Source organism: Elgaria multicarinata, chromosome 4, assembly GCF_023053635.1.
Source record: "Elgaria multicarinata webbii isolate HBS135686 ecotype San Diego chromosome 4, rElgMul1.1.pri, whole genome shotgun sequence".
NCBI lineage: Eukaryota > Metazoa > Chordata > Lepidosauria > Squamata > Anguidae > Elgaria > Elgaria multicarinata.
Genome location: NC_086174.1, coordinates 75,047,803 through 75,072,865, shown reverse-complemented (window position 1 = coordinate 75,072,865; position 25,063 = coordinate 75,047,803). Strand labels below are relative to the sequence as shown.

At 42.0% G+C, this 25,063-nt stretch overlaps 1 protein-coding gene across 1 annotated transcript; it reads left to right on the top strand.

The window, feature by feature from the left end:
- Positions 1-24,837, top strand: RAB32 (RAB32, member RAS oncogene family). The gene is made up of 3 exons (XM_063124573.1): positions 1-417; positions 16,530-16,807; positions 17,264-24,837. Exons 1-3 carry the CDS (start codon positions 165-167, stop codon positions 17,411-17,413), a joined length of 681 nt encoding a protein of 226 aa, XP_062980643.1. The 5' UTR covers positions 1-164; the 3' UTR covers positions 17,414-24,837.
- The last annotated feature ends 226 nt before the right edge of the window (positions 24,838-25,063 follow it).

Here is a 25,063-nt window from a genome sequence, read left to right as displayed (position 1 = left end):
TGTCTGTAGAAGGTCGCACCTTCCCACCGGAGCCGCCGGAGAAAGAAAGTTTCTTGAGCTGCCAGAGGGACGTTCGTGAGCGGGGCCCTTTCCCTCCTCCCTCGCCCCTGCCTGGTCTGCGTTTCCCGGCGGAGTTCCCTACGCGGGAAGGAGGCAGAGTGAGAATGGCTGGAGGGGAGAGAGGCGGCGGCGGCGGCAGCAGTAGCAGCAGTTCTGGGGCGTCTGAAAGTCGGGAGCATCTGTTCAAGGTTCTAGTCATCGGTGAGCTCGGAGTGGGCAAAACGAGTATCATCAAGCGCTACGTCCACCAGCTCTTCTCGCAGCATTACCGGGCCACCATCGGCGTGGACTTCGCTCTCAAAGTCCTCAACTGGGATAGCAGGACCCTGGTGAGGTTGCAGCTGTGGGACATCGCAGGTGAGGGTGCAAGAGAAGCGGGGCTGGGGCGGAGGCGACCCGATTCGCCGTCTGCAAAAGCAGCGCGGCTCCAAAATCAAGCTAGAGGTGTGTCCTGTGAGCCGGCTGGGATTATCTCAGTCCCGAGGGGAGAGTACTCTGCATATGTTCAGAAGCAACTGTCTTGTTATGAGTATGCCTGTTCTTGGGTAGAAACGTGTTGGTTTTAAAATTTATTTATTTATTTATTTATTTTTGCATTTACATACCGCCCCATAGCCGAAGCTCTCTGGGCGGTTCACATAAGATAAAACATTTAAATGTGGTTTCCACAGTGGAAGGGCAGCATGGTAGAGAGGATAGGCTTCTAGACTTGGACTGATTAGACCGGAATTCAAATTCCTGCTCAGTAATGAAGTTCACTGAGTGGTTTTAAGCAACCGCTTTCTCTCATTCTCAATCTTAACTCCCTTAGGTGAGCAGAAATCTTACACACTAGTCTTTACTCCTACAGGAGAGGAGAGCTTTAAAAAATAACACAATATGATGTCCTGGGAATAAGAGCCACTTTCCATGTGCTATTCTTTCTAACATATATGTACAAGTTTCTCTATTGGGATGAATCCATGTGTCTATTTTGCTATGTCAGTTAGCAGCTTTGGTTCTGGGAAGATTTGCATCATGTGTTCATTGACTAAATTCATGTGGAATTTCTACATATGGTGTGTACCAGATTTCTCCAACCTCGTACCCTCCAGAGGTTTGCATGACAACTCCCATCAATCCTAACCATTGGCTATCCTGACTAGGTTTCATAGGCATCCTGACTAGGTTTCACAGTCCAAAACATATGGCGGGCCCCAGGTTGGGGAAGGGTGGTGTGCACCCTTCTGTGTAGGAAAAAACTGAAGTGACATTCAACGTAGGAAAAACGTCAAAGCCCTAATAAGCCTTAGCACAAATATAAAACACGGGCACAGGCATTAGATTTTCAAAGCCTTTGTAACATTCTGTTAAAGTTTGGGATTTAATTTCTTTCAGAGTTTCTGTTTTCCCAACAGCTATATGGCGGGCAGGATTTCAAGAAATTAAACTCACATCGATAGTGATGGGAAAACACCTGTTGAATGTTTGCTTATCTTGCAGTTGTGGAAGGGGGAATTATTGCTAATCCTCTATGTTGCACCTGTAATTTTCCAGATGTTCCCTATAACTCCGGTCAAGGATGCTCGTAGCCTTGGCTTTATATTTGACTCCTTGCTCTCCCTTATTCCTCATATTGAGGCAGTAGCTAAATCTTGTCGTTTTTTCCTGTATAATATTGCCAGGATTCAATCATTTTTGTCTGTCTCTTCTGCCAAGACGCTTGTTCATGCGCTGGTTATTTCACGGTTGGACTACTGCAACCTTCTTCTCTCTGGCCTTCCTTCTTCTCACATCACTCCGTTGGTTTCTGTTCACCACTCTGCCACAAAGATCATCTTCTTGGCTTGCCGCTCTGACCATGTTACTCCACTTCTGAAATCTCTTCATTGGCTTCCAATTCACTTCAGAATCCAATATAAACTTCTCCTGTTAACCTTCGAAGCTTTTCACGGTCTAGCTCCTTCCTATCTCTCCTCTCTCATCTCACACTATTGCCCCGCTTGTGCTTTTCGCTCCTCTGATGCCATGTTTCTCGCCTGCCCAATGGCCTCTACTTCCCTTGCTCGGCTTCGTCCATTTTCTTCTGCTGCCCCTTACGCCTGGAGCGCTCTTCCAGAACATTTGAGAACTACAAGTTCAATCGCAGCTTTTAAAGCTCAACTAAAAACTTTTCTTTTTCCTAAAGCTTTTAAAACTTGATGTTCATTTAAATTCATTTAAACATTTCTTTGGTATCACTTTTTCTTTAGACAACTCTCAGCTTCCATTTTGCTCTGTTTTTTAGAATTATAAGCCATTTTATATAGCAGCTGAAAGCAAGAAGTTCCCCCCTTTCTTTTACCAATCTGATAGACTTCCAGTATGGAGTCAGCATTCTCTTCCCAACACCGCTCCCTCATAATTGGGTACAGCTGTTTTGGGGCACAGCATCTGTTTCTCAAAGAAAGAGCAGGAGGATTAGGGATAGCTGCTAAAACCTTCATTTAAAAAAAATCACACTGTGATTACTGCTCTTCTGACACTTAGCTAAACTAATACAAGGAATTTTGGGTATTAGGTAATGGGGAGGTAAACCATTTGTAGGCTCTCAGATGACAGGTTAGACTAGAACAGCCTTTCTCAACCTGGGGCACTCCAGATGTGTTGGACTACAACTCCCAGAATGCCCCAGCCAGCTCTGCTGGCTGGGGCATTCTGGGAGATGCAGTCCAACACATCTGGAGTGCCCCAGGTTGAGAACCACTGGACTAGAACAACTTCCTTACAGCACTGCTTGAGAGCTTTGTATGCATAAAACCAATGTACTTTAACCTGGGTGCAAATAAGGAAATTGCTCAACTTCAAATTCTGGCCTGCAAAAAGAACCATCATGACTGACTTAACAAGATAATTAGTTGATTTGCAGATTGCTCTACATTCCTCTTACTAAAAATATGTCCATTCTTTGGGAGTTGCTTCAAAATGGGAGCTACTCACTTCCCATTTTGTTTGTACATTACTAAACTCATCACTAATATAGGGAACACTTCTGTTGCCAAGGCTGTTCATAGAATCACATTTCACCAATAGTCACATTTCACCAATAGTATAGAAATGGTACTTGTTATGCAGATGTTTACACAACCAAGACAGTATAGTACTGCTAACAAAGCACCACATTTAACACCTGTAATTAAGGGAAATCATAACACCACTGTTTAGTCACATGCATGTATGAAATGACAGCCAAACTGCTGTAAATCCTTCTGTGGTAGTTGCTGGGTTGCTTCAAGGTGAGATTCTATAATGTGTACAGCTCTGCAGATAGTGGATGCTGTTGTTCTGGGATGAGCTGGGTTTTTCTTACCTGTGATCTAAGACATTTTTTTAAAAAATAAGTAGTATTGTTTGTGTGCCTGCTATTTTCCTTGGCAGATGAACAGAAAATGCAGTATTAATGAGACTGTTTATGTGTTTTGGTCATATTTTGATTAGGACAAGTCTCTCATCCTGTCAGTTCCAGTGGTGGCTTTATACTGGTGGGGGGGGGGGGAAGGTACCACTCCCCCATCTCTTGCAGTCCACAAAAGAATAGAGACCGACTGCCAGTCCCTTCCCAGCAAGTTCTAATGGAATCACCTACAATTGGGGTGTGAGGTGAGGTTCTGGCGCTCTTGTTTGCTTCTTCCTTACCTCACTGGGTGCTCTTTTCCATCACTGTCCGGCTCTGTACTTGCTGGGTGGGTTACTGAGCATACGCATTGGGTGCGCATGCTCAGAAGCATAGCATCTATGAGGACTGCACTGCCTGTCTCCCAAATATGGGCATGATTGGGTTGCCTGGGTTTTGGAGTAGTGCTTAGAGTTGAATTCCCATAGGCAACAATACTAGTAATGTTTTGTTTGTTTTTTAAAATACTGTATCTGTTTAGTGACCACACACTAAACAGATACAGGAGTGTGGGGTAGAGCGAGCCTTCCATCAGCCTTTTTCAATCTTTCTTGCCACCAGTGAAAGAGAGAGAGAGAAAGTGTGTGCTTATGAGAGAGAATCTATTTCCCTTCCCCTCAGCTTCCCTTTTCTGTAGATTGAGGGTTGTTACTGGAACAGGAATATTTGGCTCCTTAGAGTGCATTTGTGTGGCTGTCTGGATCTCTCCTCCCTTGCTTTGCCTCATGAACTTCAAGTCATTTGCCTTAGCTTCTCTTTTCTGTGCTATGGTTTTTTTACTCAAACAAAACATGTTGACTCTTAGGGAATGTTCTTGTGTGGATAGTTTCCCCCCCCCCCATGTTTTGAACTCATGATCTTGAAGTTAGTTTGTCACAGTTTATGTTTTCTGTGCGATGCTGCTGTGGATGTAGATGACAGCTTTCCTGTGTAGTTCTGAAGATACCTTCGCCTCCTCGTCCCCCCCACCCCTGCACAAACTCTTCTTTAGAGGCAGAGAGCAGAGGAATAGTTAATTGCACCTGCAGCTACCTGTCCACCCTCTCTCCTGCTCTCCCACAATCCTTCTGGCTAACAAAAGTCACATGGGTCTAGCTGCCATTGGCTGTTGAAATAACATCCAGCTGGGATAGCACTGCTGCAGGGCGTAGACCATTGTTATCATGAACTTTTCCATCTGCTTTTTTCATAAATTTCTGCAGAATTTTGGCGGGGTAGGTGGGGGTGGCAGCAGGGCGGGCAAAGCTGCACAGTGCTGTGCTATTGTAATCCACATGCATGGCATGCGCTGCTACAACACAGCTGTGCATTTTCCTTGTGTGTCTGGACATGCTTTGTTGCTTAGAGTCACCTCCTGGGGAATTTATTTACTTATTTATTTATTTATTACATTTCTATACCGCCCAATAGCCGGAGCTAATTTCACAGCCATAATGCAGAAGAGTATTCTAGTTAAGCATCATGAATGCCAACTAAACTTTATTTGGAGTGCGGGATATTAAGAAAACTAAGGAAAAAGGGGGAGGAAAACAGATGCAGAAACACAGCACAGCAGTTTTAAGAATGTCGTATTGGATATTTTATGACATCACTGTCCTCATGATAACATTGACAACTGCATGTGATTTGTCCTAGAATGATTTCCTTCGTCTTGAAAACATTGCTGTACAGTACACTCTAGCAGTGGAGTCTTTTGAAAGGATCTTTGGTAGGGGGAGGAAAAGTGGCTATGCTTCATCAGGGTTTAGGTTTCCACAGGACCCTGGACTACTCGTTTTTCTTTTCACATTATCATCAGCCACTATTTACATCAACATAAAATAAGTTGTGTGTGGCTTGAGTTTTGAACTGCAGGAATGTTCATTTGGAATTGCGTATCTTTTTTTGGGACTGCAAATTTTGTATATGTTCTAAAACAAAACAAAAGTAGCCATGCTGGTCCATGAGGGGAAAACCCCCAAAATTCAGTTAAGCAATATCTTCATTGGGACTAACCACTATTCCACAAAATTGTGAAGCTTGCATGTTCTCTTCATCAAGCAGGGGATGGGGGAAGAAACTGTGTCCAAAAAATTGACCAGGCTTTAATGGCTGTGAGGTCTACAGTTTAGTTAAACACAGTCTTAACATGGAGATTTGCTGTATGAATGAATTAATAGTAGGGATGGAACCAGAGAAATCTGATACGTGCAACACCTACTGACGAATTCATTCTGACTGCAAATCTCTATTTTGAGACTGGGTTTATGTAAACTGCAAACTTTGTGCCACCGCATCTGGCCAGATTTTTGGACTTTAGTTTCTTTTTCCAGGAATGATTTTTTGTAGGATCTACTTTTTCACTAGTACCCTGAGATCCACCAACTGAAGACTTAAGCAGAAGACATATACGTAGAATTAAAAGAATTCTGCTCTCAGGATCTTGTTTTTGAGTACTACGGCTAGACGTGCCACACAAAAATCCACTCCTGGTTATCCCAATATTTTTTCACATTTCAGCTGTATAATTAGGGTGGGGTGGGGATTCATTTTGCTGTTGCTGTGTCTAAGCAATTGATTGTCAGAACTTTAGATTTTTAGATCTACTGCAAATTGCCCAAAGATTTACCAGTACATCCAGATCTATCTCTCTTCCGTCCACTCTAATTTAGTGGAATTTTTGTTGGTCCAAAATCCTCAGTTGATTTTGTGTATGGTTTCACATTAAAAAAAAAGGGGGGGGGGCTGATAGTATCAAAGAACAGTATCCTTCATGCTAATGAGAAGAGTTTTAACAAAGGTTTCATAGAAAAGGTATAAGGCATGAAATATAAATAAGTAGCAGTAGATTTGATTTGTTCCATTTTCTAAGGTACCTTTCCTAACGAAGATAAATGAGGCTATAGTATTGTCAACTAGTCTCATTCTAAAAATTCTCACTTGAGTTTTTATAGTCCCAAAAGTGTGTTAAAATACCACACTTTGAGACTATCCTTTTAAGTACTCTTGCAGCCTACAATTAGAAGAATTATAGGCTGCAATCCTAACCATAACTAAGCAGATCAATGGTTACTTGAAATATTTTCTGATTTAAGGGAACTGTCAGTTGTGTTAAGCTACCTGCAAGCTAGATGTTTCACAGCAGTAAATCTGTTATATGATTTTATATAGGGGTACATAAATAGATTATCAATGGAAGGTTTAAAATATTCTTATGGCTAAGTTTTAGTAGCAAATGCCTTCGTGAACTGAATGTGTGGACTCTTAATAAACCTTGTTGTTTCGTAAAAGGGTGTGATGCTCTAACTTGAGCATGTGATGGTCATTCTTTTAACTTTTCAAGCCTTCCATCTTTATATGTCAAACAAGAATTCAGATATGTGGGGACAGGCAAAAGAGAACTTTAGGTTTTGTTTTTGAAAGGAAATATAGGTCTCAGAAGCAAATAGGAGAGTGGCTCTTTTTCTAACGTAACATCAAGGTTGTGTATCGGGAAAATGTCCAAGTTCATATTTATAGCTTGTTCTTTTTTTGAAGCCTTTTTAAAACAACAATAGCCACCAACAATTTATTTTCCAAAGGAAATGAATGACTAAGCTATTAGCTGTGAGTAGAGACTTCCATTATAGGAGTCAAGAGTGAGATGAGACTATTTATTACAATATCCATATAATAGTCACTGCTCTGGTGTATGAAATGGGTCATCTTGGTACAGAATTCTGTTGTTGTTCTTTAGGGTGTTGTCAATGTAATTGGTCTCCTCCACACAACGGCAGCCTCTGAAGTGTTTACCACATTAAACGAGAAATCCTCTGCATGTTTAGACACAAAACAGTCCTGCAACTCCCAGAATTTCCCAGCCAGCCATGCTGTCTGTGGGATGCTGGAAGTTGTAGGACTTTTTTCTGTCTAAGCATGCAGAGGATTGCGGCCTAACTTACAGAATCAGACTGTTTACTTTGTTATATTTCACTTACAGTTCTGGTGAAGGAAGGGGAAAGCTTCGTTCTGTAAGACATTGTGCTCCCTGTTGCAAAGGGAGGTACATGGTAGTGTCAGCATTCGTTCCTGATAGTGATGAAATTCCCAAATAAAAATGTGAGTGGGGATAATGACTGTGTAATGGTAGCTCCGGTGGACCCAATAGCACAATGCAATAAAAATCCTCTGAGACGTATAAGGTTTTAACTGATTGTCTCAGTTGCTTGATCATGAACAATCCACACTATTCCTTTTTTTGGTGGTGGTGGGGAATTGCCTCCTTTATATCACTCACTTTTGATACAGCATCCAGACAAGGTTGATCTCGATATGTTGTTTGTTCCTGTTTATCCCTATCTCCCATCTATTTCAGGCCTCATCTGTGGTCATAGTGCATGTATGTGGCTTAAACGCAGTTGCATCATTAGCTTGTTGCAGTGAGTTCGGGCCATGTGCAAATGCACTCATCAGGAATACCGTTGCTTTAAAAGGCTTGCAGCTTCTGCCTAATGGCTTCCTCTTTCCTTGTGGTGAGAGGATTCCTGGACGAGCAACTGCTTTGGCTGCAAAGCATGCAGAAAGAGGCGGTGGGTTGATTAATGGCAGGGACCCTTTGTCCAGGGGAGAGGTTACTAGAAGCAGCAAGAAACCCAGGGTGGGGGAGCCAGGTGTGTTTCCCCCATCATATTTGTCTTCCTCTAGTCTTCCTGTCTGCTGCTGTGCAGAAGCACAACCACAAGGCTATTTTTAAAAGGCAGTGCTCCTCATACACTATCCAAGGATTAAATCCCATTGTACCAAATGGGAATTACTCCTGCATGAACGTTGTTAGGCTCTCACTGAGACTGCCTCTGCCATAGCAATGGATGGCACAGGATGTTAAAATGGAAATACTTTTGTGTGGTGTGGAGCCACAGTGATTGTGCTTCCATTTGATGGTGGAAGAGCATTGCTAAGTGATTCTAGGGTGGATGTTCCCAATTAGTTCCCTTCTAAACCTCTGGAGAAATATATTGGTGTGCTATTTAAATGAAAAAAGTGAGGAGGAGTGAAATCTAAAATCTGGAGAGGGGTTCAATCCCAGCGCCCTGCTGAAGTAAAGTCCTAGCCAGGATCCACTGGACCATGCAATTTGATCTATGCTTACCCTGGACTTTAGGCATGTATTCCTTGGGCAGCAGTCTCACATGTGCCATATGGAAAACCAAATATCTCAAAAGGAGGGTGTGGATGAGCATATGTTATTCCAATTGGGACTCGTCTAAGTCTTGTATCCGAGCAGTGCAGTTCAAGCCTGGCTCTGCCGCCTGCTGGTGAAGTAATGAGGGCAATGCCTCATTGAGACATGTGATGTGGGCATGTGGCTTCTTTGGTTGGAAGTCATTGCTAGTATACATTTTGTTCTTGAAAAAGTCTGTGATGATAGCGGATGTTCACTATTCCAGAGGCCCCGCACCTCTGGGAAAGTAAAAATAAAAATGGGGGGAGGAGGGAAATGGGCTGTTCCTCCCCCTCTTTTTTAAATTTTTATTATCTATATTTGTGGAGCTCCGCAGATACAGATAATAAAAATAAAAAGAAATGGGGTGGGGTGGGGAGGAATGGGCAGCCAGAGGGAGGAAACGCCCAGTCCCTCTTGCGTCCCCCTCTGGCTGGCTTGTTCGTTCCCCCCCTTTTTTTTATTATCTGTCTCTGCAGAGCTCCGCAGATACAAATTTTAAAAAGCGGGGAAGGAACAGCATAGTTCTTCTCCTCCCCCCGCCCTGCCCCCCGTTTGTTTGTTTTTACTTTTCCAGAGGCGCGGGGCCGGGAAATTCACACTTGCCTTCCTTCCTGTGCAGATGCCAGGAAGGACCGCAAGTGTGGGTGCAAGGTGCCTTGCAGTGCCACAAAGATGGGGGCTAGGTTGTAAATTGCTGTGTGCTTTTTTTGCCTCACTCCCCATTTGAAAGTTCTACTCTGGGAGGGAAGTGGGGTAGTGGCATCACTTTCCACCTTTTCTTATTGTAAAACACTAGTTCTTTTCCTCCTGTGCTTCATCCCACAATGAAGATTGTGCATGTAAATAAATCCTGGTGATTGCCCCATCTACAGCGGACTCATGATTCACATTATGTAGGTCTCTATATACCCTGAGTGTTTTGTATGACATAAGAATTGACTGATTGGGGAAACTATTTCTGGGTACATGCAAGCTCCAAATATGCCATTTGATCCTGGCCCAGATAATATGTCTGGTTAACTTGTGATGATGGCATCTGAAAGATCAGGTTGTACCTGAGCACAAGATAGCTGCTGTCACAATGGGACTCCTCCAGATGAGGAGGCTGTACTAATGCAAGATGATATAATTGAACAATGATAGCTTGCAGTACCAAGGAATTCCTGTGGCTTGTAGCTTTACAGTCAAGCTGCACAATGCTCTCTTTTTACTAACAAGTAAGTGCACAAGGTCCTGGTCTGGATCAGGACCACCATGTAAGGGTACAGGAGACTGAAATCTGCTTGTCATCTTCCTGTTTCCCCAGTGTTAAGTGGGGAGAGGGGATTACAGTCTTCCTGTTTCCCCAGTGTTAAGAGGCCTATCCACGACAGGGAAACAGTTTCTACAGCAACAACAACAATAAAGGCTTTGGAAAGCAGCATTTGAAAGTGGAATACCTGTACCCACTCACCCACCCTTTCTCATTTGTCTTACAAATTATGCATTTACTTTTTCCCCAACTATTGCATCTGTCTAAAATGGCTGCGGCACAACCCAACTTGGGAAGAAGCATTGGTATAGAAACACTGAAACCTTTGTGAACTGCCCAGAGATCTTTGACTATTCGGTGGTATAAGAAAGTAATAAACAAACAGACAAAAACATTTAGTTTCCCAGTCTTCTGCAGGAAAGTGGGAGGAAATTAGCAAATAGTTGGGATGTAAGCTTTGAAGGTATTTTGGGGAACATCCAACATCCTTAAAAATAGGTCATAGAGAGGGAATTGGTGGGATGCCTGGAGAGGAGGGCCGTGCTTTTCGGGTCTTAGAAATTCAGTGCTGCATAATGATATGCCAGAACTCAGGAGAATCCTGCCTTACTGTTCACAAGCAGCATGCTAGTACATGCTGCAAAATAGCTCCCACTTGGCTCATCCCACCAAAAATGTTACGTCCTGACCAGGGCTCCTGGTTTGTCCTTCCCTAACAAGGCAGAATCTGAACCTAGGGTTTGTAGTCAGTTTCCAATTCTTGCATTGTTTGGAAGTGACAAGCCAGGAATCCCAATCTGGAGTAACGCTAAGCTTTTTGTCTCCTGCTTAGCTCTGGTTAGTACTTTAGCAGCTCTCGCTGGCAGGAAACTCTAAATGGGAGCAATCGCATGAGCATGATGCTCATGAATGAAAGGCAGGATTCTCCAGGATTCTGACTTTTTGTTAGAAGCAAATGTGGCTGAGTTTGAGAAGTGTAGAAGTCTCTTTCCATCTTTCTCTGAAAGCTGTGGCAACCTCACCTGTGGGGTTTCTTATTCTGAGAACTCGCTGCTTTCTAACTCTTGCCAAGAGTTCCTGTTGGGTTCTGTATTCCCAAAGTAGGGGCTTGTGTAGTTTTTGTGCAACTTCCTGTATGGATTGAGTACAAATCCCTGTATTCGTATGAACTGCTTTGGAAGATTGATGATGGCCGAAAAAGGCCCACCGAATTCTTGCCCTGCAGTTTTTCTGCTAGACACAGAAATTCCAAATAACTTCTAGAACAATGCACCGGCTTATTGAGTCTCAAAAGAAACGGAGAGGAAGTGCACACTGGAGGTTACAACACTCTCCAGTATAAATTGGGTCATTCCTCTAACCGTTCCAGCCAATATTTCTGAGTTGCTTCAGAACTTTAATGGCCTTTTAAATTTCATCAGGCAGAAGAGGAATAAATTAGTGTTGTGGCATATCTGCCAGTTTAGAGGTTAATGTCTCTTAAAACCTGTGATACAGAATTATTGCTGGAGCAGAATAATCAGAGGGCTGCTTCAGTCTGGGCTGTGAAATGCCACATAGGAATGCACAGAGATGTTGGATTTACTTTGCAGTCTTGGCTGGTTCCCAGGCAAACTTGCGGAGAGCAGATGGAGAAAGGGAATGTAATGAGAAGAGGAGGCGTTTGGAACGCTACTTGTTACACTGCAGTTGTCACTACTCCTCGTTGGGCCTAGCTATACCTTTCAATTTGGAGTTTAGCTAAAACAAGCAGGCAGGACACAATGGCTTGCAAAATGAAGGGCAGGGCAAATGCTAGTTTGCTTGTTGCCAGTGATGATCAGTCAGCATTGCAGACATGTGTGGACGAGCGTTTTTCAAGAGGGATGTATGTTGTTGCTACTGCTTACTGCAGACTTAAGCTCTATTCAGTAGTTTTCCACATGGAGAAGCTATGCACGGAGAAGGGAGCTACACTGCTGGTCCTGCCTGCAGTGTCACGTGTGGCAATGGCCCTGTCCATTAGATAGTCGCACTGATCCGTGGATATCCAGATGTCAGGGCTATTGGCACATGTGATGGTGTGATGTACAGAGTTAGCCATATTTTCAGTAAAAGCAGACAAGTGAATAAATATGGCTTGTGAAGAGTTGTAATTACAGTGTCTGGTTTCAAAGAGAGCTGTTTGGTTTTGTGTGCTGACATGCAATTGTATATTTACGTAATGTCCATGTTAGTATGTGGGCCCACTAGATAGGATTGAAAATGCGCAGGGGAATCAATCAAATAAGATTTAGAAATCACGACAACTGTAGCAAATTCCATGCATACCTAAAGTAACATTATAGTTTTATGTATTTAAATATTGATAATGTCTGTTGCTAACTTTATCTGCTTTAAAATGGATTGGCTAACAGTGTACAGCAAATCAAATTGTGCCCATGCTCTATATAGGCAGAATGATGTAGAACAGAAATTGCCTCTACTAAAAGTATTCTGCAACTTGACGATGAGGCATGAATTGTTTGGTGTGTGTGTCTTTTGATCTGTGATGGCTATTCTATATACACACATCAAACTAAACGTGAAGTTATTGAGTAGTGAATGTGCTGGCAGAGTTGGCACAAACATATTCTCTGCTGTTTTATTAGCCCTATATGCACAATGGTTAGCCTGTATGTATCCCGGGCTGTAGATGGATTCGGATTCATGATGGAAGCAATGGGCAATATCTAACATTGCCCATGTGTCAGCAGAAGGCGCCGCAGCAGAAGGATGGTGCTTCCTAAAGCACTAATTTCTGGAATGGAAACGGTCAGTGGCGCTCATGTGAGGGAGTCCTGTTGACCAGTTCCATTCTAGAAACAAGTATTTCGGCTCATTTCCAGGTTTGCTCAAAGAAGTACTAGCTTTCTGTTGCACCAGGGCTGGGTCCTGTTGTCGCAACATAATCAGCAGAGATAGCATTGGATCCTGCCCAATGTCTGTTTCACTTTGTTTCAGTTGAGAAAGTGCTGACTTGTGGGCATCTATGTGTGTAATTTCACGGGAACCTGAAAACAGCTTGAAATGCATTTGTGTGTCACCAGGGTCAGCCCAAGATGGTTTGCTGCCTAAGGCAGAGAAGTAAATGGCACCCATCCAAGTTTTTCTCTTACACATATTCACTGCCCCACCCCACACTGGCTCTCTCCACGCACTTCCCACAGCCTCCATCCATTCATTCCCATGCCCCCTTCTTGTGTATGTGCACAGGGACATACCCTCTCTCTTTCTCTCTCTCTCTCTCTCTCTCTCTCTCTCTCTCTCTCTCTCCCTCCCTCCCCTCTTCCATCCACTATCTACCTCAGGGGTTGACAATTTGTAGGACACAAATCCCATTATCCCTCACCACTGGCTAGGCTGACTAGGGCTTATGGGAGATGAAAGCCAGAACATCTGAAGGGACTCATGTTGCTTACCCCTGATCTATATTAGCACCCCCTCCCTTCTCCTCTCTGCAGTTGCCCAGGGCTCACAGGAACTCTGCCTGCAATCCTCTCCATAGTACAAAATAAACAACATCCATCAGGCCACTTCTTTGCTCTCAAGTCTGTCTGTGCCTCATGCTTGCCCCACACATTCCAAGAAAAAAGAGCAAGTTTGTGCAAAGCCTCTTGCTTCACCACCACCACCTTGGGACTGACCAGGCTCTCTACCCAGGAAACCTTTACTGCTGGTGTTAAAAAACCCCACAATTGTCTGGGTATCAGCTGGATTGCCTTAGACCAGCACACTGTTGGTAGATTGGGCCCCTCTGGCCCACCTGCTTGTGGACATAATACTCACCTATCACGCAGCGCTGTTGTAAGGATTAAGATAATGTATGTGAAGCACTCTGAGCACTTGAAATGTGTCATATAAATGTGAAGCATCATGTGTATTACTTCTGCTGTGACGCACACAAGCAACAATTCTATCCCTCCCACCCCACCCCCAAGCCATTCCATGGTTGCTTTACAACTGCTGCTACATATGTTAGAGTAAACCAACAACTGTTTAGTAAACCTGATAATATAAATATAAAATGAGCATCTGTAACCATGCACAGAGGCTGGAAAGCATGGTGGGGTATTCATGGCGTTACATTATTGAATAGCAGTTAGGTGTGACTGCAGAAAAGACAGTCTATACTGTACTTTATGTATGTATGTATGTATGTATGTATTTGTGGTAGTTATATATTGTTGAATATATTAAAATCCCTCCGCAGTTCACAGTATTAAAATACATGTAGATATATTAAAAATACAACATTAATAGTATGACATTAAAACAACTGCAATAAAAAATGTTTAAGGAGCAGCAAAATGGAGCACTATGATTAGTTCACTTACAGCCCAGGGAAAGCCTCTATATGCTTAGAGGTGCTCATATTAAAAGGGAATTCTTCATTTGAAGAATGCCAATAAACAAAGATAAGGTTATACAGCAACATGTGAAGGTACTCGAACATGAAAGTAATATTTCTTTAATAATGAGAGGGGTTTAAAATCCTTCACTGCAAGCATCCTTTTCATAGGACATCCTGCAGTTGTGCCTGTGCCCACATAAAAATATGAGACATACATTTCAGTGTAAACAAACTCAAGAACATCTCTTTTAAATCCCTTTATGGTGCAAACCAGTGCATGTTTATGCAGAAGCAACTTCCACCACGTTCAGTGGGGCTCACTCCCAGGTCACTGTGCATAGGAGTGCAGTCTGGAATCCGCTAACAAGAACTCTTACGGACCAAAAAGATGTGTGTGCTTACTCACCCACAAGCCGCATGGGGATGTGTCACGATTTGGCCCAAAGTGGGCAAATTGGGGTGTGAAGGCTTGTGGATTTTGTTAAACCTCTACAAGCCATTTGATCAGGGCACATGTAGAAATCTTATTTCACTGATAGCACATGTTGGGTTTTGAGAATATAGTCACATACTAATCTGTCTCTGGACTGCAGTGGCAGAAACGTATAGGATGTGAATTTGGGAAGGGGTGTGTCAAAAGGCAGGTTTAATTATTCATTAAAGATGGCCTCTAGCCTCTAGTCTAGGCCAAGTTGAAGGTTGGAGATTCATTAGAGTTTGCAAATAATACCAATTGCTGCAAATAATACAAATTGCTAGTATATTACAGTTTTCATTAAAGAACAATATTTGAGAACGCTCATTTTATGGAGAGTGGAGTCAATCTGGTTTTCATACTTCAAAAGACACTTTTTTCTTTTCTTTTTGTAAACGCATATACCAAAGTTCATTCTGATCTTAGTTCTTGAAGGAGATATCACATTACTGTGTTGCGTCTTCCAGTCCACTTTGAGAAATGAGTGAATTTGAAATATGCACTTCCAAACACACACGCCTTTCTTGATTTCTCAATGTTTTAAAGAAAGCTATAGTCTTGCAAAAGTGCCCAAAACAGGCAAGTTAGACCACAGGGTTAACTTTTCCTATGCCAGGCCCCGTTGTTATGTGTAACTGGCCAAGCAAAAGGGCCATGCTAATGTTTATCCAGGCAGCAATAAGTTGGTAGTGACAACTTACTCTCCCTCCACTTGATGTTTCTATCTAAATCCCTTGGTCTTCATTCAGTTAAGCTCCCGAGATATTTGTGTGGAGGCTATTAGCATGTATGAATTTGCCCTTAGCCAAAATAGTCCCTTAATTTCAATTTATGCTTGCTTCCTTGGCTTCAAACACTGAAGCCTGTTATGAAATAACATAGTAAACATGTCATCCCAAAACATGCCTTCCCAAAGACAATGTAAGATTCATGTCAGTTTATGCAATTACAATAGAAGTAGGAACCTTTTCCCCGCCTCTTCCCCTTCCCTTGTGTGTCTTGTCATCTTAGTTTACAAGCGTGAGGGCAGGGACTATCTGTTACTGTTGTGAGCTACTTAGGGAGATATTTGTCTGAAAAGCAAGATAAAAATAGAATGCCATAAACCTCTAGACTAAATTATTGCAAAGTCAAACTTTGATCAGATACATTGGACAAACATTCATTTAAGATATCAGAATAAAACACTAGAAATGATGAGTGCTGTCTTTAACTTGCTGGGCCAATACTGAGAGGACAACAAAGGCATAAGGTAGCATCCACCTTGCACGAATGGCATTGCACTAGTGTAAAGCAATGCTAGTGCAAGGTAACTAGCACTTGCTAGGGCAATGGGAGAGAACAGTGATTTATTATCAAATGTAGGCCAGTGTTCTCTGAACAGGTTCAGGATGGATACCTGCTGGATTGCTGGGCCCTCCAATTCCACAAATTACCTACCCAGAATCTTGTGTTGCTGAACTTCCACAAAATTCTTTTGCCTACCTCTGGCTCCTGTATGGTAGCACAATACTGAAGCATGCACTTATCACTCTCTCTCTCTCTCTCTCTCTCTCTCTCTCTCTCTCTCTCTCTCTGTTGTCATATGTATTCTGAGAAGCTGCAGTTGGCTTCCTTCAAGGTGTCCACTTATCTCAGTTATCTATACTAAATAAAAAATTTGGACATTCCCCCCCCCCCCCCCCCACACACACAAATATTCTGCCTTGGCTACTTTAAGAAGACAATGCATAGTTAATACTGTCTTCCATAATACTTCCCCATTTTGTCTTTCAGGTCAAGAACGTTTTGGCAATATGACCAGAGTGTACTATAAAGAAGCTGTAGGTGCTTTTGTGGTCTTTGATGTCACAAGAGGGTCAACTTTTGAGGCAGTTTCCAAATGGAAGCATGACTTGGACAGTAAAGTGCTTCTCCCAAATGGTAGTCCGATCCCTGCAGTTCTGCTGGCCAACAAATGTGACCAGAAGAAAGACAGTGGCCAAAATCCTTCTCAGATGGATGAGTTCTGCAAAGATGGAGGTTTTGCTGGGTGGTTTGAAACCTCTGCTAAGGTAAGAATATTCCTAAAATAGGACCAGGATGTCAAGCTTTTAAGTGTCATATTGTCACATTCCAAAATCTGTATTAGCCCAATACCTTTAGTAGGCCAACTAAAATGTGCAAGCTTTCAAGTTCTCCAGATCGCTTCATCTGACAAGATGTTACAAAAAGCAAGTGGGGCTGGTGGTAGGGGAAGACTGAGATGATGATGGTGTGTGTGTGTGTGTGTGTGTGTGTGTGTGTGTGTGTGACTGATATTGATGTCATGAAATCTGATCATGTTCCTTGTGCGACTCCTCCTTGGGCACATGGTAAGGATGGTAAAGTTCTTTGTTCATAAACTAGTATCTAAGCACTTTTTATGAAGTGCAGATGTACACAACACCTGTGTGTTGAAGGGGTGGCATTTTGGACCATCTAGATTCTTCTGTGCTGGAAAGCATTAACCTGTCTTGTCGTCTCCTTAGGATAATATCAACATCGATGAAGCTGCTCGGTTCTTGGTGGAAAACGTCCTTGCAAACCTCAAAGCCTTCCCTAATGAGGAAAATGATGTCAGAAAACTAAAACTGGACCAGGATCCCTTGAAAGCAGAAAGTAAATCTCAGTGCTGTTAATTACATTTGATCTTGCATTGACACACTCTGTGAGAGCAACAAGGTGCTTGTTTCTCATATTGGACAGCTGCTATGGTGCTTCATCATGACAATCCTAGTGGGGTCTCTTTGAGTTGGTCACACTCCCGGGCGTTTACACACTTTTTTTTCTTGTCAAGTAGGACTTCACAAATTGCCTTGTACGTGATGTATTGTTTGTGAACCATTTAGCACAGTCCAAAGCTGGCATCCAACAAAAAGAAGGTAATACTTATTCTGCAGGGCATCAAGGCAAGGGACTTGATCCTGACACTTACCCTTCTTCCTGCTATTGCAGAACTAGAACACGAATGTCAGTCTAAATGGAAGTGTTCATTTTGAGAAGCACTATTTTTTTTCTTAAATTCCTTTTAAGATACATTATTTTGTTTGTTTCTTTTCTCTCTTCTTCATCCCTGTTCAGCACTAGTACCACAAAGTCAAGTCCTTTTTGGGATTCCTGGCAGCCAATAAACCCTTTATTTCTGAATAACACAGGACTGATATTAAGCAGTGGCATGCATTCCTTATTTATATTGTCCCTTAAACTATGAAAGAGTCCAACACTTGGAAAGTAGGGACAGGAGAATTAAGCTGCTGTAAAAAGTATTGGGTATATGTCAGTGCTATCCACCTAACAAATGAGAAACGATTAATTTCTGAGTCTCTTCTTCAGATAATTCAAATAATAAACCTAGTACACTTGCATATGATAAGTAATAATGTGCACCATTAAACTTTAAAGACAAATTATCTCTTCTTGCACAAGCACAATCCTTTTCAAAATGTCTTATGTCTGTGCCAAAAGAGAAAAGTACCTTTGATTAAAATGTTGCATTCTTGTTTTATAAAACTAGATTGCAACATAGAAAACTGTCTTCCTCTTGACCGTTCGTGTATCGGTAGCGTTACTAGTAAAGTCCTTTTCTTAATCATGTTTCTTCTAGAGTACCTGTATCTTGCCACATAGCTATTTAACCCAAGGAACAGTATCCTTTGCTGCCCATGCATCAGCGGGACCCACTGCTAATGCAATGGGAAACAAGTGCTTCCTAAAGCAACTGGAAATGAGCTGAAATGCTAGTTTCTGGAACAGAACAGGGTATTGGAACTAGAGGAAGGGAGCTCCACTGAACTGTCCCATTTCAGAAATGAGCATTTTGGTTCATTTCCAAGGCTGCTCTAGGAAGTACTAACTTCCTGATGTGTTAGCGGTGGGTGCTGCTATCGCAAGAGCGAAGGTGCAGCGGCAGCATTGGATGCTGCCAAAGGAGTAAGGCTTGATAAGGGTGTCACACCTTCATGCACCAGAACAACTTGCTAATATATTCTTGAATTATAACTATTGCTAACAGCCCTAAGGCTTTAAAAAAAAAAGAAAATATGTTGCATCTACCTTGAAAGAATTCTTGACTGCTATTTCTGATGGCATCTGTGAAAGTCTGGAGGAATGACTCCTGAAATTTAATGCTGAATCTGTGAATCCTGTTTTGTCCTCAGCACATTACACTCATGTGGCATAGCTGGCCAACTACTACAGATCCTGAAATACTTTGGTCTAACCTCCTTCAGGCTTAAACTTGGTACTTTTTTATGTGCCTGAAGTTAAATTTAATGCCATATGAGTGTTTTTTAATGCAAATACTTTTTATAAGGTACATTCAGGCACTTTGTCACTTAAAAAGCAAAGAATCCAAAGAGCACATCTCATGTTATTAATCTTCTAGGCCTGTGCTAACTTTGTTGAAATTCCAAAAAGGTCGAACTTCCTTTAATTTTGATTTGCCTAACTGTCCTATGATTCCCATTTACTTTTCTACTTAAAATAAAGGAAACATAGAAGATGTCTGCAGCACATTAAGTGCATACACTAAATTAAGCATAAGCAACTTATAGTGGGTTTTTTTTATTTTTAAATGTATGCTTTATAAAGGAAAATGAATAAATGCACAGACTATGAAAAAAAATCAACCAGAAAACCCTTGCAACATTCCTCTATATCTTGGAAAAACGCATATTCACTTCACCTCAGCTTAAGACCTTGAAACTAAAATGTAGCTTTTACAAAGTATATAAAAAGCCCTTCACCAGGCATCCAATATGCTACTTAACATTAGCAATCCTCAGGGCAGAAAAGGTCTGTAGTTGTAATAGCTATAAGAACCTCCTGTACTGTGAATGAGATGGATATGTTACTTGTCGATACTTTTGTTAGCTGTTACTATTTCAGTTTATAAGAAAGATTCTGTTCTTGTCTCAAGTTTCTATTGTCTTCAGTGAGAAAGTATTATACCACCCTTTCTTAACAAGGAAATGTATCGCTTTTTAAATGTTACCCACATGATTAACTGTTTAAATGAATTTTGTTTTGTCCTTTACAAGTTTAGATTTTTTCAAAAATCTGTCTCATTGACTTAAAAATTCTAAAATACCTTAGCGTTCATAAATTTAATACCTTTTTGCTGGACAGATGAATATAATATGAAGAGTCTTAGAAGGGAACAGTGTTTGTGCACAACTTCATGAAAGAGTGGAATAGTTCAGCTACCTTTCACCGGCCTGTATCATCTTAGGAGCCCTTCTATCAAAAATGTGTGCCTTCACCCTGGAAAATTCTAAAAACTGCACAAAATAGATAGTGAAAGTGGAACTGTGGCATATGAAATTAAGTTAGAAAATGGTGAAGACTTCCCAGCTGAAAAGACATCTGTACTATGCAATTTAAAGGGTCACTCATTAGAAATGTATCAAATGGAGACAGAAGCAGTTACTGTCTCCGTGATGAGGGGCAAGCGCACACTGGTCAAATAAACATTTCCCAGTGTGCCTGTTCAATTGTTCAAAACCCATTTCCGTTTATGGGAGATTGTATGGAAAAGGAAGCTTTCTAAATAGGTGGGGAGTATTTGCTTATGGGAGCGTGATGGTCTACTTCATGCCCAAGGTTACACCTGGGTCTGTCCATATGGTGTAGACTATGGTATTATCTGCAGCATGCAGCTTAATCTCATTTTTAAAAACAAACCAGCCCTCTATAGTTGTAACTATGCTTAAAGTTTGTGGGTAATGTTTGGTAAAACTCAAGAGCCAGAACTGCTACAGCATAACATTTATAGTTGGTAGGTTGGGGGAGGACTCTAGTGCCCTGCACATCTTCTTACCCTTCCCTATAACTAGCAGAATAAGGGGTGCAATCCCATGTTTAGACAGAAAAAAAGCCCTACAGTTCCCAGCATGCCCCAGCCAGGATGGCTGTCGCGAAGTCTGGGACTTGTAGAACTTTCTCTCTCTCTAAGCATGTATAGGATTGTGCCTTAAGTGATGTACAAGCTATTGATAAATAGATCCCTTTCTATACCTTTTAACCTTAATTTCAGAATCGTAAACTTTAATTGCTGTGTGTGACTTGACGTGGTCATCTTGTTGAGCGAAGGCAAATATGGCAGCAGTGCCATCAATGACCCCCTCTGTGTCAAAGTCCTATCCACTTAATCCAATATTTTTCAAGCTGTCCTTTGGTGAGGAGTTCCTAGTCTGACCATCTAAAGCTGTATGCAGAAGGTCTCCGGAATCTCCAATTAAGGACCAAAACAGACATTTAAGTCTGTTTTGAGCAGTACCTCTTTTTCATTTTTACTCTAGAGTAGGCACAAGAGCGGCAGCAATCCAGATCTTTAAACCCTCTCTATCCACCCACCCCCACGGTAGGGGTCTGATCAGTGGCCTCATGTGGTATAAGGCATCTCTACACCATCTTACCTTTATTATTGGATTTCTAAGCCACTTTTCTGCCTTAAAAACTCTGCACAATGTACATAAACAAACAAACCTCCTTAAGAGTGGTCCTGCATGTATACACCTCAAAGCACTATGCCTCCTTCATGATTGTAACTCATGGAGAAGATAAACATGGGAGGAAATGCTCATGAAGTTATCTGATTTCAGCTGCTTAGGGCTCTAAGGGGCAAAATCCCACTTAAATTTAGCGTTGGAATACACCAGCATGCAAAAAAAAGAAAAGGGGGGGGGGTACGATCTAAGTGCACTGTTGCCACATTTTTGAAATGTTTACATTTCCAAACAGCTTGCAAAGATGGGCATCAAGTTCAGATGGGTGTTCAAGGGAGTGGCTAGATCCTTATTCTCAAGAATCGGGAGCAGTGGTCCTGGCTGAAGAAGAGAAAGCACACCCTAGGCTACAGATATCATCAAAATATCCAAAAGTAAAATAGTAATAGGGGTATTCCCTAACTGGGAGCATCATTCTATTCAGAACACAGTACCAACAACAACAACGTCTTTATCAGTAACCAGTTAATCATTATCTTAGCTAAATTGAGCTTTGGATTATTCACTCTTTATCTAGTCCATTCCCAAACTAGTTGTTCATGAAGGATCATGGTGCACATGACACCAGGGGAAAGGTTGAGCATAACTGGGTGTCATCTGCATATGGATGATGCCAGGCTCCAAATGCCATTGAACAGTGATTGCAGGTAGATATTAAAAGGACTTGGAACTGCGGCAAAGCCTTGAAGCACCCTGCAGGTACAACAGGCCAGAGTAGTAGCTTTATAGTACCATCTTCTGGAACTGATCACTGCAAAGGAAGAAGCAGAACAATGATAAAGCAGTGCTCCTACTCTCAATCTGTGCAAGCAGTCTGGAAAAACTGGCATTCTGGAAAGCTGCTGAGAGATCCAGTAGAATCAATAGAGTCCCTCTCCCCTGTGTCTTCCTGGCTGTAGATGAGATAAGTTGCAATACTGTGCTTGGGAGGCATGGAAGGAATGCTAATTTTTATAATCCTGTTAGGTAGGTGGGCAGGTTCTCTCTTATTCAGTTATCAAACATTCCAACAAGTACTGGTCTTCTAGCCTGTCTAAAGTTTGCATTTCTAGTAGGGATTTTAAAAATTGTTAAAATGGAGAGGGGTTGTAAGTCAGTGGTAGAGCACATGTTTTATGCGAAGATGGTCCTAGGTTCAATCCCAGCATCTCCAGGTAGAGCTGGGAAAGAATCCTGCCTGAAACCCTGAGGATTTACTGCCAGTCACTGTCGGCAATACTGGGCTGGATGGACCAGTGGTCTGTCTCGATATAAGGCAGCTTTCTGTGTTCATATCCCTTCTCTAGTGTTTTTGTTTGCCTTTAGGCTGAATAGAATTGTGACATATACGATATATATGGTTAGAGCATTTCATTTCATAGGCTCAGCATTATTATTTTAAAAAAAACAACCCTTTTAATAACAAATTAAAATTCTTTGTAGAGGAGAGAGCAAAATGTAGAGGCTTAAAAAGAGGCCCCGACTTCAAAACATTGATGAACCATGCCTTCATTCATTTATCACTGGGAACAGACAGTGACTGGGTTTAGACGACACAATAACCAGTGGTGGGTTAAATAGTCAACTGTGGTTAAATAGTGAACAGTTGGTTATTGTATCATCTATCAGGACTTTTTCACACCATGGTTGGTTATTCAGACAAAATAACCAGCACTGTGCAGAATTGATTATTTGAACAACCATTGGTCATGTCATGTGTCAGGCACCATTGACTATTTTGTGACACACAGTTGGTTATTTTCGGTGACTACAGAGTCCCCTGGCAAGCGCAACCAAAGCAGCAGCTGCCACTCTAGTCCAGCCAGAAGAACTCAAAATGGCTGTTGGGATACCAGCAGGAGGACTGACGTTGGGGTGGGGGAGGGCGGGGATGTGTCAATCTAATGCTCCCTTGACTAACAGTCAACTCGACACTGGCCTTAATCCACACCACAGTTGATTATACCCCTTGATAATAAACCATGGAGTTGACTATTAATCCACCATTGACGATTGTGTTGTCCGAACACAGCCAGTATGTGGTAAAGAAAGCCCTTCCTGTGCAAGTTTGGGTCTTTTCTGTGCTTCCAAATCAAAACTGATTTACAAAGTTGTGTGGCACCAGAGGCCAGCCTGATTGCCAATGGGCATGCTGGCTGTAGATGATAGGGATTGTACTGTGACATCTCTGAAGAGCACAACCTTGGGGAAGGTTGCCTCGGACTAACCAGTTTAGTGCAGCATCACGTTGTAAGCAAGAGCTTACTAACCATTCTTATTCTGCATTAAATCAGTTTGTCTTTTAAGAATGATTCTTTGGTTTGGAGACACTAACAGGCAGGGGGCTATGCCTGGGCAAATATTAAATATAACATGCAAGATTCCAAATTGGAAGCCATAAAGGACTTTTGAAAAGAGTGAAGAGAAAATGAGAGTTAGCAAGACAAGACTTACATCAAGGGCATAGAAATGCTCTGATGCCAATTGCTTGGGAGCAAATCTCATTGAAATTGGATGGCCTTACTCCTGAGTAAATCTATTTAGAACCATCCTGCAGAAACTAGTCTAAAATAAGACACTTCATAACAATAAATACATGACTATTTAAACATTTAAAATAATTTAATTAAGAGGAACCCCTAACTCCTCTCAATTCCTCTTCAAAATGGTCAAGTGCAGCCATATCCTGGCTGCTTTTTCTCATTTTTTTGTTTGGTTTGTCTCTTCCCTGAGGAATGATGCAGAATGCTATACTGCAAACACACACCCTTTATGTTCACAAAGTCAGTGCTATGTCTCATCACCTGTACTAATTCCCAGTACTGGAGAGTTATCGAAACAACAAATTCTTCCTGATGTCTAGTCTTTCCACACACATTAAAGTGGGCAAATGTATCTCTCTGTATTTCCCTTGTTCATTTGAAGGTAAGCAAGTCAAAAACAGCTCTCTTCCTTAGGTTTTAACAGCACAATCCTGGGCATATTTACTCAGAAGTAAGTCTTAGTGAGTTCAATAGGATTGACTACAGGTAAATGTATGTATAGGATTGCAGTGTTAATCCCATTTGGTGATGCTCCCTTAAAAGAGGCCCTGCTATAATAAAGCAAGAAACCTGTTTTGAATTATATACATGTGATGAGTGAATTAAAGCAACAGTTGAAACAGCAAGAATATTTCGGTCAGCTTTCTTCAACCTGGTAACCTCCACATGTGTTGGACTACAGCTCCCATTATTCCCAGCCAGTGTGCTCACTGGGGTTGATGGGAATTTTGGTCCAACACATCCAGAGAGTGCCAAGTTGGGGGAGCAGATTTAAGGTTGTGTCCGTCCCAGCTGTTTTTCACAGGATATGTTTGCTGCCTCACCAGCAACAGCTAGTACGTTCCATATGGCAGCTTGTGCATTTTCCCTCTTTTAGGGCACCTGAACGTGGCTGTTTAAAACAAGACAGAACATATGTGTTTCCCACATGACAGTTATGAACCAGTCTCTAAATGGGTGCATTATCCTCACATAGATTCCCCTATGGTTCAATAGGGCCATGTCTTCACACATGAGGGGAATGAACAGGCAGTGCCCAAGTTCCATATCCACACCCAGCCCATGCCTCCCTTTGCATCCACTCTTGAGCAGGGAAATATGGCTGTATTGAACCCATGGGGAACTATGATGCGTCTGTTCAGCGCTACTTAAGGACTCTATATTTTTAGGAAAATGTTGTTGAAGGGGTGGGGGGGAATGTCTTTTGCTACATTTTCTACTTTGAATTTAGTATTAAACATTTGGAGCACAATTGTTGGGT

Excerpts from the sequence above, each read along its gene's own strand:
- RAB32 (XM_063124573.1), top strand. The coding sequence starts at position 165 with ATGGCTGGAGGGGAGAGAGGCGGCGGCGGCGGCAGCAGTAGCAGCAGT. Across the intron at positions 418-16,529 it reads GCAGCTGTGGGACATCGCAG|GTCAAGAACGTTTTGGCAAT; the intron begins GTGAGGGTGCAA and ends TTTGTCTTTCAG. Across the intron at positions 16,808-17,263 it reads GGTTTGAAACCTCTGCTAAG|GATAATATCAACATCGATGA; the intron begins GTAAGAATATTC and ends TCGTCTCCTTAG.